The 18,944-nt window shown below is 35.6% G+C and overlaps 1 protein-coding gene across 2 annotated transcripts in view; it reads right to left on the bottom strand.

The window, feature by feature from the left end:
- Positions 1 to 18,944, bottom strand: part of Ar (androgen receptor) — a 176,431-nt gene that overhangs the window by 21,303 nt on the left and 136,184 nt on the right. For both annotated transcript variants that reach the window (XM_051178490.1, XM_051178492.1), the window contains exon 3: positions 8,695 to 8,811. In XM_051178490.1, the coding sequence (XP_051034447.1) occupies positions 8,695 to 8,811 (117 nt within the window). The remainder of the gene's footprint in view (positions 1 to 8,694; positions 8,812 to 18,944) is intronic.

Below are 18,944 nucleotides of genomic sequence, written 5' to 3'. Positions count from 1 at the left end.
GAGGAAGTCTCACAGCTCATCTGATTAGAGGCAAGAGTTTTATGTGAGGGAGTAATGGGGAGTGTAAGAAGTACTCAGGTGAGGAGAGGAAGGTTAGGCCCACTTCTTCCACTAGCTTAGCCCTGGCAGGAAACAAAGGAAGCAGGCATTACTGCTCAGATTTTGCCTTAGTCTTTTATGAAAGGTATGGGCTGTGTGGGCTATTGGAAACAGAGACATCTTGACTTTGGAGAGAAAAGGACTATATGGCTCAAGTTTTTTTTCCTGTAGAATTTTGAGAGAGGGGCTGTCTGGAATATCTTCAAGGAGAAGCAAACATTTGGTCCTTCTTTCCTGTCTGTGGATCAGCAACTTCCTTCAGATCTTTTGTTCAGGCCAAGGTTGGAAGCTAGGTCTTTTGCAGAAATCCAGAAAAGCCCTTTTCACTGTCTGGTCATTTTGAGGTATATGTAATTGCTGAACTGGAATTTTCTAATATGAAAGAGTGGTTTTGTTGAAAGTAATGGCTTAAGGATGGGTTTATACCTACAATGCTCAATAATCAAATGCCTGAGTCAGATGTTCTCACATAGAAGGCCTCACACACAAGTGGAGACAGGGGTGGTTGCCATTTTGGGAAGGGGTTTCCATAACTCTTTTCCTATCATCTTGTAAGAAAAAGGTGAGATGAAGAAATGGACAATTGTTATTTGGGGGTTGTTTTTTTTTCTTTTCTGGTTAGTGACAAATGTACTTAAGAATTCAATATGAGTATGTGTTTGTGTACCTCTCCACACACAATAGACAAGAATTATGTTTTTATTCCTGAGAATATGAAGGAACACAGAATAGGAAAGTACACTATAATGTTTTCATTACCACTACTAAAAGACCAACAACAGCTCTTTATTAATGGTATTCAGCCAAACTGTCTCAAAAATACTGGTACATTCACTCATCTAGAAATGAAATCATTTTGAAATGAATATCTCTGTGCCTAATTATTCACTAATCAAGGCTTTCATGCTGTATTGCCTGTCAAGGAGAAAGAATCCTCAATTACTTTTGGTTTCAGAGTATGACACTTCACTGTGTCAGCTTGGGTTGGTAACCTTTCATCTTGGTCAAGATCTCCACTTCTCTTTAGTTTCAAATGCCAGTCCATGTTTTCTGATGGTGATTAGTACTAACAAAAATGTAGCTGCAGAATGTTAGAAGGTTGAAATGCCTCTTAGCAATTTATCCCACTTTAGCCTTTGAAGACTTTATTCAATGGGATGGTAAGCCAGTAGGAAAGGAAGGAATTGGCACACTTGGGTTTATATTTATTACCAATTACACAGACCAAGTAACATGGAATCTGATGCTAAAATAGGTCATCAGGGTAGTAATTATATTTCAAGTTTGCTACTTAGACATAGATTATCATCAAAATATTATCAATACTTCATCTGGATGTATTATTAGTTTCTTAGTGAGCACATATTTCTTTTCTTAGTTCCCCTTCCAAGCAATATGATCTCAAAAGGTGTTCAAATGTCTCTAAAATGGCATTTTACCCAGGGAAATTTTCTAAGTTCAGTAAATAGGAATAAAGCTTAAACTTTTGTGATCTTAAAGAACACATTGCACAAATAATAACAACAAATTTAATGATTTCAAACAAGCAGTTACATTATAAACATTTTAAACTTTTTCTTGAATTGCTGTATTTGAGAAATACTTTGCTCTCTATATGTGCATAGTCTTTTGTAGGTTGTGTGTTCTGTTTTCTGTTCAATACATTAGAAAGTGTTTTCTAGAACATTGTCTTTTGAAAGAGAAATGTGGGGTTTTGGATCTCTCATAGCAAATATAAACATCAATAAAATCTTTCTAATGTTAACACATTTTAAAAATTCAATGATTTTAAGGATTTTACTAGCAAGATTCAAGTGTTACATATAGAGTATCATCAATTTTGATGATTAGAAAAATATTACTTATCTCTAAATATAGTTCACCAGAAGCATGTATTTGGAAAAGGAGCACATCTATGTGCTTTCTCACGTAACTTGTTTGGAGGTAAGAGAGAGAATATGTCTCTTGACATGTATGTTCCCTTGGAAAGCACAACTGGAAGAAGCATACATTTTCCATTTTAAAGTGTGTGTGTGTGTGTGTGCATGTGTGTGTGTCCAGCTGGGAGAAGGCAGTGCCAGAATGCTTCAAATGATGACTAAAGAAAGGCTAAATCAGAAGTCAAAGGATGAAGGACCAAGAATTAAAAGTCATATTTAACAGCAGAGAAAGAAAAGTCTCTAGTGGTACCTGAGAAAACAAAGAAAGATCAATCTTTACCTAAAAAGGAGTAAAAGGTACATTGACAATTATTGTGTACCTAATACATGGCCCTTTATTTACATATGTAACAATATTATAAAAATTGTATTCCTACCACATAGCTGGGGAAAACGAGACTCAGAAAGACATAGATATTTACAAGCTCACCAAAATAGTAAGTGGCAGGATTAGGACTAGAAACAAGTCTAAGTCCATCATATTATTTCTATTACCACCAGACATTGGCTTACACAAAAGAAGTAGTGTTACAGCTCACTGGCATTTTGTGTCTAATATGGTAAGTCTTCTAAGTTCAACACTTAACAACACCACAAAAATACTCCAGAGTTCCAAGTGTCAGCCATATGTTGTGCATGTTGATGCTCAAACACAAAGTGCAACTTTTCTCTTATGTACATCATTTGTGAGGCAGAGCTATTAAAAATTTTATGACATATGGTAATTGTGTGTGGAAGCAACACTTCTTATAACTGAGGCTAAATTCTTTCATCTTCAGGCTGAGTACTGTTTTTGTTTACTTATTTTCTTTGGAAACAATCATTTTATATATCAATGCTCCCGTTCCCTTTTCTTCCCACCCACCCATGCCTCCCAACCTCCCCAACCCACCCCCAAACTGCTCCCCAAGGATAGTGAGGTCTTTCATGGGGGATCAGGCTGAGAACTCTTTAGATTCTAAGTCTAGAGAGTCAAGGGGGAACTTAAAGTTCCCCAACAACTGAGTTTTACATTTTATTATTATTTTTATTTTGGTCATTTCTTGTGTATGATAAGCATATGGTCTACCACTGAACTACGTTTGTTCAAATAATGGAGTATTGCTATACTGCTTAGGCTGGTCTGGAACTCATGATTCTGCTGCTTCAACCCCTTCAATGTTATGATTACAGGCATGCATCATTATTCCTGATTCTCAATTTTTTTTTTAGAATTTTTATTATTTTTTTATTTAATTTTATATAACAAAGTCCAATTAAATGAAAACAAACATTTATACACAATATTTGGGAATTTGGGCGTCGTTCTTTCCAAACTACTTCCTGCTGGTAAGGGGCGCTGTCTTGGGGGATTCGAAGAAGATTCAGATATCCTAGCTGTAGTCTGTAGGGCTGTTTTGTCCAGCTGTTTGGAATTTACTGATTCTCAAAATTTTAAGTGTTCTTTATAACACTTTGTTGAATGCCAAATATGAGATACAGAGTTGTAACACCATATTGGTGTTCTGGCTATGTATGGGGATATGATTAGACAGTGTTCAACAAAACTGTTAGTGATTATCTTTTGTGATGCTGGAAGTCATTACCTTTGTTAAAGTAATGTTTTTAATAGTTATAACATGTTCCTTGCATTACGTACCTATAGGTACCAGTTGTTATGGGCAATATAAGACTTTGCCTTGTTACCCTTTGTGCAAGACAAGAATGACATAGATCTTCTCTGATATACTTTAGTGGATTTGGTAGCGACTGGTAGTGAGGTATGCTGAACGTGGTCAGCTCTTGTTCATTACTTCACTTGATTTACCCAGTAAGTGATGACATGTACGTTTGGAAAATGGATGACATTGAGTAGGGAAAAGTTTTTGCTCACATAATGATGTCTTTATTTATACCTAAATTATTTTTTACAATGTTTTCCAGAGAGCAGTGTTTTGGAAGGATATTAAATGGTGTGAAGTGAAAAACGTTACCTGAAATTTAATTTAGTTTGGGAATCCTGAGCTATAAAGCTTCTCAGTTTATTTTATTACAGTATTTACAGTGCAAATCTTCCTAAGGATAGTAATATGCAGCTTTCTTCTCCTCATTTGAACTTAGAAATCAGTTTCTCTAAAGCATGCACTGAAATAGTTTTCTGAGAGACCACAGTGGAAAACTCTGGTCACAAATCAAGGCAACTGACATTTGATGTACATGTAGGTTCTTCATACAATCAAATTACCTTGGTCTAGGCCAGGGTTTCATTTTGTGAATGGTCAGTACTTGCAAATTTCAATCTAAGTAGAGTTAAGTAGCCCCCAACATAAAGCATAGGTACTTAGCAAAATTTGATGCTAGAAGATTTTTTTCTCTCTGCATGTCCTGATACTCTTCATTTTGTAAAATGCAAACTCCCCCACACACACAACATTCAAACTATCAACAATTCTTAAAATATATACACAATTAACAATATGACATGTGGTTATATCTCTCTGGCAAACATAAATCTTCAACTGCCTGAAATCGGGTTCACTTTTAATGTGTCAGAGCTTGCCTCCTTGTTTTCCCATCTCTGGCCATGTCAAATCACTTTCTGTTCTTTAAAGCCTCTTCATAGTTTTTATGTCTCCATACATTAATTCAAGCTGTGCTCATGACCTTAAATGCCCCATTCCTTGTATCTCACTAAACTTCTCCCAATAATTTTCTCCTTATACCTTAAGACTAAAGTATAACCATAATCACTGTCTCCCATATTTGACATTTAAAAATATTTATTTATATATTGTGTGTATATGCAAATGTACATTGATGAGCATGTGGATATGAATGTGCCACAGGTCAGAGCACAATCTGAGGAAGTTGGTCACCTCTTTGTACAATGTAGGATCCAGAGATCAAATATGGGTTTTAAGGTTGGGAAGCAATTGCCTTTACCACACAGCCACCTCCTTTCCCTATATAAATTTTAAAACATACATTCAAATCTCTAATATTAGGCTTGTCTACCACAGATTTTCAGTACAGAGTCTGGTACATATTTAGCACTCAATGGGTACTCATTAAATGTAGATATAAAGGAGTGAGTGTAGAGAGAGATGAAGTCACATGAATGAACCTTTTAAAAATACATAAAGAACCATGACATAAATTGTATTTCAGCATTGCAATTCCTTTCTTGCATCTAGGATATCTAATATGGAAGGAGCAATGTTGTATTCCTCTTGGAGATGATGAATGGTGAGGTAGCTGTTAAAGGACTATCTTGAACATTGGAAATTACTGTTTATCATGGCATCAGACTTTTGCCAGGGCTCCATTAAATATTTTCCTAACCACAGAACTCATAGATATTTTTAAAACTTGCATACATGTGAAGATTTTATCCTTATAGGAGAAGTTCAACCTCCTAGAAGTAAAGAAACTTCTCAATCTTTTTGTTTACTTGTTTATTGAGATTAACCCACACTATAGTTCTAGCTGGCCTGGATTTTTACTATGCAGCCCTTCTAGCCGTGAAGTTATGTTTCCTTTCTCAGCCTTACAAACACTGGGATAACAGGCTCAAATAATCTTTTAAATAAATGTACATGTTATCAAGACTCACATGCTCTGGATCCCCATGGTTCTTCCTTTTTGTGGGTGGTAGCTGCTACCTGAAATTCCTGTACAGTCTACAGTATGGCCTGGTTCAGGGAAAGGGATACTTGGTTCCATGCTATTTACTACATACTGAGAATTTAAGGGTCTCAGAACACAAAAAGAAATAATAGTTGCCCAAGGCAACAATAGGACAAATGGAATGTGAGCAAAGGAAGGGCTCAGGAAAACAGATGGCAGAAAGGCTGGTTCTTTCTTCCTGATTCCATTTTGGAAACTGGAAGCATTTCTTGTAAAGTACAAAACAAAGTGTGAGATGCCTGTGCATTGTTTTGAATTACAAACTATATAAAAGTCACCACCAATTAACTGGAGGCATTATCCTTATCCAGACAGTTAAGTGTTTTCTTAAAAAGGACAAATGGGCAAGATATTTAAATTCTTTAACTAATTCTTTTTAAAGCAATTTTTGATATATGTTTTACAAAAGCAGCCAGACATTAATCAAGAACAAAGAAAAGCATATATCTTTCCATTGATGGGCATTTAAGAGCCTGAAGGGTCATCTGAAAACTCTTCACCTGTGGGACTATTTCATAAATACCAATAGTTTCTAAGGAAAGAAGCAAGAGCATAGGAAAGTAAGCATGAACACATGAAGGAAAGGCTATATTTGTTATGAGTTTCTTAATTTAAGAGTTCCTGTCATCCTCAAATGGAAGACTATTGACACAACATCATAAGATGTTGAGAGCAAGCAGACATCAACTGTAGAGTGCCTTATTCTCCAAGAATTCAAACCATCTGCTTGCCTTTCTTTCTTTCAACTGTCCAGGTGTTGAGTATTGTTTTAGCACATACCTTACATTGGTGTTGATGGGGGCAGGTAAAATTACTGTGTAAGTCAGTCTCTGTATTAGTACTTCTATGAGCAGGTGACTGACAATTGAAAAAAAGTTGATAATCTTAAAATATTTTCTTTCTGGCTTTTGATATCAGATCACAAAATTTTAACAGCAGAAGGGTTGTTGGTAATGCTGATCATCCCAGTTTCATACAGGAAAATAGAGTATCTGGGAGGGAAAAGAAACTTGCACAAGACAACATTCTTAACTGCTGCTTTATTATATATTACATAATTGTATTGTGAGTGATACAGAAAAGGAACCAGTTATGTAAATTCTTCTTGAAGGTGACCAAAACCCAAATCTTGTGAAAATGAGAGGATATTGCCAATGTATTCACAAAGACCACTGCAATGATGCGTTCTTTATCTTACCATTGTTTTAATTAAAAAATGTGTTATACACTGATACTGTAAATTAAGTCACTGTGTATTATGAACAATTCACAAGAGGTTAAATAAGTGAGATGTGAGTGTGTAGTGAGATAGTCTTTCTGTGGCACTGACCACGCCCATTGGGGGGTGGAGCGATGGGCGGAGGTGACCTGAGGAAGGAGGTCGGAGGGGGCCAGGAAGGCGCTCTCTCTTTCTGGCATGACTCGGACAGGAGAGGATCGGGTTGAATTTCCTGATGTTCATCTGTCTAGGTTGTAAGTTATTTCTCCCTGAATAAACATCTATTCGGCCTATTTGTTTATCCTGATCCTTATTTACCGCAATATGAGTATATCAGAAGACTTGCTTAGTACTTAGCACATTCATGTAGTAAAATCTTTCCTTTCAGTCCTTCCCCCTGTCACCTCTCCTGGAATTCTTTCTACTGCACCCCCTATTTTCTTGTGGCACTTCCCCATTGATAGCACAACTATAGGATATCCTTAGAAAAGACCAAACAAGAAAAAAAAGGTTGGGTTTTGTTAAATATTAAATCTCATTTGATGTGGTTCCCTGGATAATAACTCATGGGGCATCGGCGTGTGATACCCAAGAAAACTACATAATACTTGAGATGCTCCTGTTGATCAAGCCTGAAAATTTTGCTTATAATATTATGGTCTGTTTAAAACTACTATGGTCTTTGAAGAGGGGAGGATGTAGTTATCCACAATGATATACAGACAGAGTAGGCATAAAAGTGCCTTATAGAATGCCAAAGATAACAATTGTTCTAAATTAGCCCTGAGATGGAAGAAAAGTGGGCTGAATTCCAGTTATTTTGGGTTTTCCCAATTGGTACGAGTAATCTACTATAAGGTTATAGTTTTAGACACTCAGAAATAGATTTGTTTTTCTTTGAGTCCCATTTTTAAATCAAAGTAGACTAATGAGCTTCTTTTTCTCATAAAAGATACATCATCTGATTTAAAGCAGCAGGCAGCATTGCGGATTCTGGCATAGGGAAGATGAAGATAGGAAGAATTAGGAGGGAGGAAATATATGTCAATCAAGTAGAATGAAGCCATTTTGGAAGGACGACAGAGCTCATGGTAGACATAAGCTCATGGGACACAGAGACTTATGATAGAGGGTCAACCTTGAATGGGCTATATCTCCTAAGAAGCTACTGTGCCATTGGGAAAAATGTTTTTGGAAATGATCAATGCATTTCTAAAGAAAAGGAAATGATTAAAAACCCGGCTGATTTATGGGAGACACAGAATAGGAAATTGGCTCTGTTTGGTACCTTAGTCATAGGATCCAAAGAGAAGCTGCTTTCCACTCCAGTTGGCTGTCTCTATAGTGCATGCAGCACTTAGCTAAGAGATAGTCCCAGGTGTTCAGAGCTTGGCTGTGCCATGCTCAACCTGCACCTGTGACAGTTTGGATTACTAGGTTCTTGCATCCCTACCATTGAACAGCATCAGGCCAGTATCATTATATCACCTGAAGAATTGAATCGAAAAAGCACAGCCTCATTCATCTTTTGTTAGTTTCTGATCCTTACTTTATGTCTCCCTGTCTTATGTCAGATTCCAAAGATGTGAATGCCATGGGTTCAAATAAAGAAGGCAACATGAGAAAGTCAGCCTGAATCTATTGCATATACAGTACTCTTAGAAGCAATACAGAGGAAAAACCAGTCTAAAGCAATTATTAAAACAAACAAACAAAGGATGAAGCTGAGCAGAAGAAAGATAAGGAGAAAAAAGAAGAAAATATCCATACCTCCCAGAGTCATCCCTGCTTCATAGCATTTCCGGAGTCGACAAGATGGACAATTTTTCCTCCGAAATTTATCAATGGTGCAATCATTTCTGCTGGCACACAGATACTTCTGCTTCCCTGGAAGAAAAATGCAATAGTAGATCTGTTAATGTGTCTCCAGAGCTTCTTTCTTTGAGTACTTCTAGGCAAAAGAGCAATAACATACTATAAATTGAGAGACAATGGCCCCCAAACAGAATTTAACCACAGTATGGGACCAAACCAGACCCTGTGAATGTGGGTGAGTTATGTGATTTGATCTGTTCCGGTGAGGGGTGAACCCTGGCAGTGGCACCAGGACCTCTTGCAGGGGTATGAACTGGCTTTTGGGAGCCCATTCCCTGTGGTGGGACACCTAGCTCAGCCTTGATATGGGGAGAGGAGCTTAGTCCTGTCTCAACGTGGTATGACAGACTTTGTTGACTTCCCCAGAAGGCCTTACCCACTTGGAGGAGTGTGTATGGGGGAATAGAATTGGGAGGTAAGGAGCAGGAAAAAGGAGGAATGGGGAACTGGGATTAGTATGAAAAATGATTTTTTTTTTTAGGTTTTTCAAAGCAGGATTTCTCTGTGTAGCTTCAGAGTCTGTCCTGGAAGTTGGTCTGTAGACCAGGCTGGTCTCAAACTCACAGAGATCTGCCTGGCTCTGATCTTCAGTGTGCTGGGATTAGAGACATGCACCACTAATGCCTGGCTGAACAATTTTTTTTTTTTTAATAAAAAAGAAGGTGGTTTAATGCTGTGATATTTTGCTTTACTTTTATAGACATTTTAGTAGATATTAGCAATTCAGATCCTGCTAATACTTCCATTATTAGAACTGTTTACTGCTTTTGAAAACAATGTAATCATGCATAGATTCATACTTTAGCTAATTAGATGTTTTAAAAAACATATTATTTTTATGTGATCCCTAACAGTTTTTACATTGCTAGTGATGGCAGTCTCAAATCTGGAAGTTGTAAAAGCCAGAAATAAAACCCGCACTTTGTGTTAAAATCACAGCTTACAAACGGAAGTCCTCTTAAATCAGTAGAAGGAAAAAAAAAAAAAAAAAAAAAAAAAAACACAGCCATGTACAACTTGAGTCCTCATAGATGTACAGAGAAACTAACCTCCCTCATTTCAGAATAAGAGTTATTCAAAGGCAGATGTGGTCCCAAACATGTGATTTACTTAGTACTTTGCTTTTGTTACATTGCTTCTAGTACCAGCCTAACACATATTAGGTACTTGATTAACATGTATACATGCAGAAGTCACCACCAAAATAGTTCAAAATACATTCTCAAGTACTCTGTACATTGTTTATTAGTGAGAAAACTAGATGGAAGAATATAGTCTTTTAAAGGTATATTCTTTATTATTTATTCTGTTTCACTGTATGGCTGAAATATTCAGAGTTCTATATCAAATAATGATATGTCTATATATTTGGCTTGTTTACAAGTTTAGCAATAATCTTCAGCAAAGTACTTGTAACAGAGTTACCATATTCCCCTCTCTATGTTATCAAAAATAAGCATCATTATTATGAAAGAGATTATGCCTTCCAGTGTTATGTTGAATAGTAATAGGCAATGTACATCCTTGTCTTTTTTTCTAAATCACAAATATTATATTAATTATAGGATGATAAATGACCTTTGATTTCTGCTAAAGGAACATTATCTAGTATATTCAGGGTGTTTATCAAGAGATAAATTCTGATGCCAGGAGTTGGTGTCACGTGCCTTTAATCCCAGCACTTGGGAGGCAGAAGCAGGTGGATCTCTGTGAGTTCGAGTCCAGCGTGGTCTACAGAGCAAGTTCCAGGACAGGCTCCAAAGTAATACAGAGAATCCCTGTCTAGATAAACAAAAAACAACAACAAAAATACCCAAAAACCAAAAAAACAATCAAAAAGATAAATTTTATCAAATGCTTTTTCTATCTTTGCTGAAATGATCATATGATTTTTATTTTCCATTTTGTTGATGTGGTGAGTTGTATTTCTTCATTTATTTGTATTGAACTAGCCTTGGATCCCAGTAATAAATCATTTCTATAGTAATGGATAATTTTTAATGTGATGTAGATTGTTTGTTAAAGGTCGTCTTTCACCATCTATGTTCTTCAGGACTATTGACTTCCTTGGCATTACGTCCTTGGTTTTCTCTAGAACTATGGATATAGTGAATGAGAAATAATTTAAAATACTATTTGGTCACATCAAGCTTAATTCTCCATACAAATCTGTAACATACTTGCAAAAGTTTTCCCCAAACTTTCTTGAATTATGATTCATCTTGTAATATTTCTGGACTTAGTTAAGAGACACTTTCTTCCAGGAAATAGATTACTGTCTCTTTGTAGCACTGATCTGTCAGTGATAGTAACACAAAATATAACCTGTTAAGGACATTAAAAACTTCTTAATAATATATTTTAGTAGGATTCTTAGTTTTTAAGTTATGAAATGAACACAATATATGGAGATGCACCAAGTTCTAACAAGTTGAAGGCAGAGCCAGCATAACATTTGAAAACTGCACACAATGGAGATGTTCTGTGAATGATTTTAGTGGGAAGGAAAAGCATTCTAATCATGTCAGATATCATTTTCCAGTTTGTTTATTGTCAGCTTCTGTATTTTCATTTGATAGAGGAATTTGTAAGTTTGATCTGGGCTCGTATCAATTTAGTTTTAGTAGATCATATAATTTCATGTTGTAGTCTAGGTGGCCGAACAATTAGCACAGATAATACAAATAGCTATTCAGCTCCTGCTAATCACAGACTAAACATTAAACTTTACTCTTTGATACTGTTTATCTTTCAATAGCAGAATTATATCACCAATATATTATCGAGTTCTTACAAAAAGTCATTATGAAATGATTGATAAAACACATTTTGTCTCATGTTAAAGCATATAAGGATACACTGTAGAACTGCAAGACAACACTCATTTCAATGTTTTGTAACACTCAGCACTGTCATATCATTGATATGAAGTACATTGCATGCATGTTGGCTCTGGAACCATTGACTGACTGATGCTCTATATTTCTTTCTTGTGATATTCTGTTTTTTAATAACAAATCTTGAATATTATTCCATGCCCCAGCAGGAACTACAACCATGTAACATGGCAGATTTTTCCCAGAGCCTCCCTATTTCTGTTCTTTTCTGCCAGACCCACTATGTTTCCACCAAGTTTGATTTCACAGCAATGTCTAATTAAAATATTTTCCACTTTAAAAAAAGCACATCATTTCAAGTAAAAGAATGAGGTAGATGACTTAACCACTATCAGTGTCATTGTTTCATGTAAATGAAGGGTTGACCTATCATCACCATTAACTGAAGAATGAAGAATGAAGTTCTTCATACTACATATAGAGAGTGTTCATATGAAACTTGTAAGGCAAAATAAAAGAAATTATTGAGGTATGTAAGAGAAGGTCTGAAATAAATTGAAAGATGTGTAGTAGTCTACAAGAAGAAGATACAATATTTTAGAGATTTCCGTTCTCTCCCAGTGAAGTATGTAAATTTAAAGCTTTCTAAACAAAATTTTGCCAAAATCTGTTTAGAGAAATATATTGTGTGATAATATTAATATATTTTTCAAAAAGATTAATAATAAGATATTCTCTACCAGGAATTTAAATTATTTTTAAGACACGACAATAGTAATAACTTGGTACTGGCTTCAGCACAGGTCAACTTGTAAAAGAAACAAGAAAACACACAACATATATAGCCTAGATAACATTCAAATTTAGTGAATAAATTATAAATTATTCACTATATGGTTCCAGAATAACTTGTTAATCATTTTATGTAACAGTATACATTTTGGGACCCACAAATGAGAAAAAATGATATTTGTTTTTCTGAGACTGATGTAATTCACAGTTGTCTTCAGGTGCACAAATAACAAAACTTCACTGTTTATGTTAAAAATTTCCATTGTGTATATGATATATTCTTTATCTGCACTTATGTTGTGAGATACCCAGATTAATTTCATAACTTACCTATTGTGAATGTGCTCCAATAAACTTGAATTGCATATTTGTTATACATTTTTTAGAATTTTTTTTTTTTTGCTAACTAAACAGAGGTAGTATAGCTGGCTCATAAGGTAGATTTTTTTTTTTTTTGAGGAAACTCAATACTGATTTCCATACTTATTCGACTAGTTTACATTTTAACTTACATTGTATATGTATTCTCTTTTGTCTAAATCCCTGCAAGCACTTGATTTTATTTTCTTAATAAAGGCTAGTAAAGGAGAAAATTTTGATATGTCAATTGACCATGTGTATTTCCTCTTTTGAGAACAGGGGCTATTTCACCAGTTAATTTATCAAGTGAAATGTTGGATTTCTTGTTTATTTTTAGTTCTCTGTATGTTTGACAAAAGATAAAAAAAATTCAATAGAAAAATAGGAAAGAGAATGAGTAGGTAAATATAAGAAGAAATAAAAATAACCAGTACATATATGAAGATTGGTCAAATTCCCAAATAGAAAGACAAATTAAATATCATTTTATATGCTAGATTACACATCCAATTAAATACTAAGTATTGGTGAGGGAATATATTCGTTGGATATTTTAAATAATTAAGAACATACATAATTTTGTACTAAAAATCTACCTTCTAGGAATAACTAATATGCAAAAAGAAGTTGATTGTAGCATTATTTTAACAGGATGAGTGAGATTTAATTGTCTACTACTAGGAGACTAATTGAGTCATTGCATATTCATAAAAGAACCACTTTTCAGTTATTAATGATGGTATCAATTGCTTTTGTGTAACTTAGAAATGTGTTATTAGATATACTGGCTTGTTAAAACAACAAAAATGAAAACAAATAGTGTATTTGACTAGTTTCCATTTTAAAATGTAAATCCCCAGATCTCATCTACTCAGGTTGATTTTCCTGAAACTTTGAGAAATAATTGCATGTGTCATTTATTAGTGGAGCATGATGTGATGTTTTGATACATGTCTATAACATAAAATGATTAAAGCAAATTAGTTAACATAGCCATTGAATTCACTGACTATTTCTTTTGCAGCAAGCTTATTAAAAATCTATACTTTTAGTATTTTAAATCATGAAAGTGTACAGTTATTAATTCTGGTAACCATGATGTTCAGTAGGTCACCGAAATTTCTATCTCCTGTCCAAATGAAATTTTATTCTTTAGCCACTTCTTCTCTTATCAGTCTCATCGCTTCTCAGAATGACTTGCAGTAGATATAATAGGAACATAACCTATAGTTGTGTCACCACTCAGTTGAACAATTTTTTGAAAAGTTCTTCAAATTCAGTTGAGTCCTAGTTAGGTTTTTGTACAAGATTAGAGCTCTTGAATTTGTACGATAGTATAGATTGGTCTTGACACACAATCTGAGCTGTAGCAAAAGGTAGATCCCATATAAAGAGGGGCAAATAAGTTTAGATTATTAACATATTAGCTTAAAAATAAATGAGATTCTGCCTTACTTCCTTCTCCCTGGGTCTGACCCTTTGGTATTATTTTCACTACACTTTTGCCAAAGTTGAACCTCTGGAATTTGTTTATAATATTAGGACCACTTTAAAAACATGTTATCACCTTCACATGTTCTACACAATTGATATGTTTCTGGACATGAGTGTATTTACTACATGCATTTCAATGGAATTCTCTTTTAAATGTTCAGCAGAGATTAATCATTTAAAGAACTTTTGTATTGAATATTTCCTCAAGTCTAAGATAATCTTTGAGTAAAACGGCCAGTAATGATAATTTATCAATTTCATTAAATCTAAATTTTCTTTGAAAAAATCTTACAATCTTCATGAAGTATAACTGAATAAAATATTTTAAATTAAAAATACATATGTGTTCTTTGACTCAGAACATGTTTTTCACATGTATGACAATTTTATATATAACAATTTGGAATAGTCTCCAAGGTCTACTGTATTATTTTGAAAATATACAAATATTAATTCTGTAAGTAAAATTGTTGTGCTTTTGCTTATGTTCATAAATGTAAGTAACATCTGAAGAAACATAAAGTAATTGAACAATAATGGTCACTTTGAGACAAATTCAAATGATGTGGAATTGCAGGGGTATTTTTTTACTTTATAACCTTTCATAGATACCCAGTTTTGTTACAAATGTCTGTGCTATCTTGGGTTAATTTCTGTTCCTCTTTCTGAGATTCAGTGGATACACCTATACACATAATAAAAAGATTAAAATCTGTAACATGTTCGTGACAAAAAAAAAAAAGTGGTTCCCAGCATATCCTAGAACCTATAGTCTGCATTCAATGCAGTTATGTTGTCTGTTTACCACTGAGGACTTAGGTAATCTACACTTTTTTAAATTTATTTATTTTTTATTTTACATATTGATCCCAGTATCCTCTCCCTGCCTCCCTCCTTCCCTCTTATCCTATCTGCCCCCTCACATGCACCCTGACCACCCTCCCCTCCCATCCCCCCACCCCAATTCCACAGGTAGGGCAATGCCATCCAGGTAGGGTCACGTAGATCTGTCAAGTCATTTGAAGTAGGGACTAGGACTTCTTTCCTGTCTCTAGGTTAAGGCAGTATCCTTCCATGGGGGATGTGTCCCTAAGGTCCTTTTGTGCACCAGGAATACATCCTGGTTCCACTGTCTGAGGTCCCTTAGACTGCTCAGTCCTTCTGGCTGAGACCCATATTCAGAGGGGCCTGAGTCAGTCCCATGCTGGATTCCCAGCTATCAGTCTGGGGGCCGTTAGCTCCTCCTTGTTCAGGTCAGCTGTCTCTATGTGTTTCTGCAACCTGGTCTTGTCTTCTCCATCTGCATCTGGATTCTAGTTCGACTCAGTGTTTAGGTATGGGTGTTTGCTTCTGTTTCCAATAGGTACTAGATAAGAGATCCATGTTGGTAGATAAGTTAAATGTTGATCTCACTATCCAGGAAGGGCATTTATGGTAGCCTTTCCACTGTTGCTTAAATTGTTAGTTGGAGGCAGTCTTGTAGGCCTCTAGAAATTTCTTTAGGTTTAGTTTTCTCTTCAAACCAATAATGGTTTCTACTTTTATGTTCTCTCTCTCTTTTGCTCTCTCTCTCTCTCCTGTCTTATATTCCTACCCTGACTCAATCTTCCTAGTCGCACGTGTTTTCCTCTCTTCCCCTTCTCTTTCTCCTACTTCTCTTTCCATTCACTGCACCCCCCACTTCCTTTGTGCTCTAGGGGATTTGTCTCTTCCCCCCTCCTGTGAGGGACTTTATATGAATCTCTTAGAATACACCTTGTATCCTAGTTCCTCTGATGGTGTGAATTATAGGTTGGTGATCCTTTGCTCTATGTCTAAAATCCGTGTATGAGCAAGTACATACCATGTTCCTCCTTTTGTGACTGGGTTACCTCATTCAGGATGTTTTCTTCAAGTGCAATTCACTTGCCTGCAAATTTTAAGATTCCATTATTTTTTTCTGCAGAGTAGTATTCCATTGTGTAGATGTGCCACATCTTCTTTATCCATTCTTCAGTTAGGGGCATCTAGGTTGCTTCCAGGTTCTTGCTATGAACATAGTTGAGCACATGACTTTGTTGCGTAGATGTGGATCATTTGAGTATATGCCTAAGTGGGGGATTGATGGGTCATGTGGTAAACTAATTCCTATTTTCCTGAGCAACTGCCATACTGATCTCCAAAATGGCTGTATGAGTTTACACTCCCACCAGCAGTGGAGGAGTGTTCCCCTTTCTGCACATCATCTCCAGCATAAGTTGTCATTGGTGTTTCTAATTTTAGCCATTCTGGCAAGAGTAAGATGGTATCTCAAAGTTGTTTTGATTTTCATTTCCCTGATAGCTAAGGTTGTGGAACACTTTAAGTGTCTTTCAGCCTTTTTGACTTCCTCTATTGAGAGTTCACTCTTTAGTTCTGTACCCCATGTTTTAATAGTGTTATTTGGTGTTTTGTGGACTAGTTTCTTAAGTTCTTTGTATATTTTGGAGATCAGCCCTTTTTCGAATGTAGGATTGGTGAAAATCTTTTCCCAGTCTGTGGGCTGCCGCTTGGTCTTGTCTACTGTGTCCTTTGCCTTACAGAAGCTTCTAAGTTTGAAGAGGTCCCATTTATTAATTGTTGCTCTCAGTGTCTGTGCCCCTGGAGTTATGTCCAGGAAGCGATCTCCCATACGAATTTGTTCAAGGGTACCTCCTACTTTCTCTTTTATTAGGTTCAGTGTGGCTGGATTGATGTTGAGGTCTTTCATCCATTTGGACTTGAGTTTTGTGCATGGATACAGACTGGAGTCTATTTGTAGTCTTCTACATACCATCATCCAGTTGTGCCAGCACCATTTGTTGAAGATGCTGCCCTTGCACCATTGTATAATTTTAGCTGTTTTGTCAAAAATCAGGTGTTCATAGGTGTGAGGGTTAATATCAGGATTTTCAATTCAATTCCATTGGTCTACCTGTCTTCTTTTATACCAATACCAGGCTGTTTTCAGAACTATATCTCTGTAGTAGAGCTTAAAGTCAGGAATGGTGATGTCTGCTCAAGTTCTTTTATTGTACAGGGCTATTTTGGCTATCCTGTGTCTTTTGTATTTTCATATATAGTTGATTATTATCCTTTTAAGGTTAATGCAGAATTTTAGTGGGATTTTAATGGGAATTGCATTGACTCTGTAGATTGCTTTTGGAAGATTCCCATTTTTACTATATTTATCCTACCTATTGAAGAGCATTGGAGATCTTTCCATTTTCCCCTTTCTTCTTGAATTTCTTTCTTAGAGCCACAAAGTTCTTATTATATAGGTCTTTCACTTGTTTGGTAATCATTACCCCAAGATACTTTATGTTAATCTACTCTTTTTAAAGGTTCAAAAAATTTTATTTTGATTTCAAATCTCAATTAATGAGTTAAAACAAGCTTGTTGAAGGTGAATAATGTCTGTATCAGAAAAAAGAGAGACTATTAGTTTCCTGCCTTTTAAATGCTTGTATTCTAGTAGGAGATAATATAAGCACAGATGAAGGCGACCTACTACAAATATATGAGAATATGAGCGCTTTGGATGAAGCACGAATGCCCAGGTCATTGCTTATGTCTTGTGACTTAGGCCTGGGCAAAGTCAGTAATTTCCTCTGATCCTCAGCAGGAATGTAGTCACCTGATAAAAGAATATACAGCCTAGATACTAAGAAACTAACAGGCACACATGGCAATGCTATTAGCTTTCCTTGGTATTTGTAACTTAGGAAAACAGCATGATGTGCTAGGAGTACAAAGCCTAGGAGTCAGAAGGGTGGGCTTGTAAATCCCAGAAATCCTTCCTAGGACTGTCAAATATTACAACTGGAGTTAACAGCATAGCTTTTCTGATTCTCTGTCTTCCTTTAAAAATGAAGTGTATAAATGCTCCTTTGCAGATCTGTGACAATTAAAAGAAGACATGTGAAGTTTCTAGAAAATGACAGTCAATGGTTAAATCGTTAGCAAGGTCACCATTCTCTTGGAATCATGAGGTACTCAAGAAAAGCTGATTAAAGCTGAAGTAACAACTGAGATCTTTCATTGTATAACACTTAGGTATGCATTTAATGTTATTTACTTACCTTATCAGGTGCTTCTTGATAAGGAGATTTAATCAAAATTTTCAGTATTTTCCTATGGAATTTAAAAGTATAAAACCACCTAAAATTGAATATGCAGGTCAGACTCACATCCTCTTTGTACTTTCATTCTGGAGTGTTGTTCTGAGTTGATTTCCTAAAGCCATTAACCAAGATGATTCCAGTGTACCTCACCACTCATAAAACTCCTCTATACTTTTTGACTAGATTAAAATTGGAGACAGGGGAGAGTGGGAAAGAGGAAGACACAAAAGGAAGAAAGGGAGGGGAAGAATGATGAGAAGAAAGAGGACAGGGAAGAGAAAAAGTTAAAGAAACAAAAGAAAGGAAGGAAGAGAGGAAGAGAGTAGAGGGAGTAGAGAATTCAGAAAGAGAAGCCTAAGTTCAGAACTATTAAAGTAATGTTGAACTGTATGACAGCATCAAGATAAACTAAAAGATATTACCTGCATTACAAGCCACTGTCATTTCCACTAAGAATATATGCACTAATGACTGGGAGAGTGAGTTAAGAGCCTGCATCCCACATTTATTTCTGTTTTATTTCTCCATGTTTGCATGCTTT

Source organism: Phodopus roborovskii, unplaced genomic scaffold (genome assembly GCF_943737965.1).
Source record: "Phodopus roborovskii unplaced genomic scaffold, PHOROB, whole genome shotgun sequence".
Lineage (NCBI taxonomy): Eukaryota > Metazoa > Chordata > Mammalia > Rodentia > Cricetidae > Phodopus > Phodopus roborovskii.
This window is presented reverse-complemented; position numbering and strand designations above follow the sequence as displayed.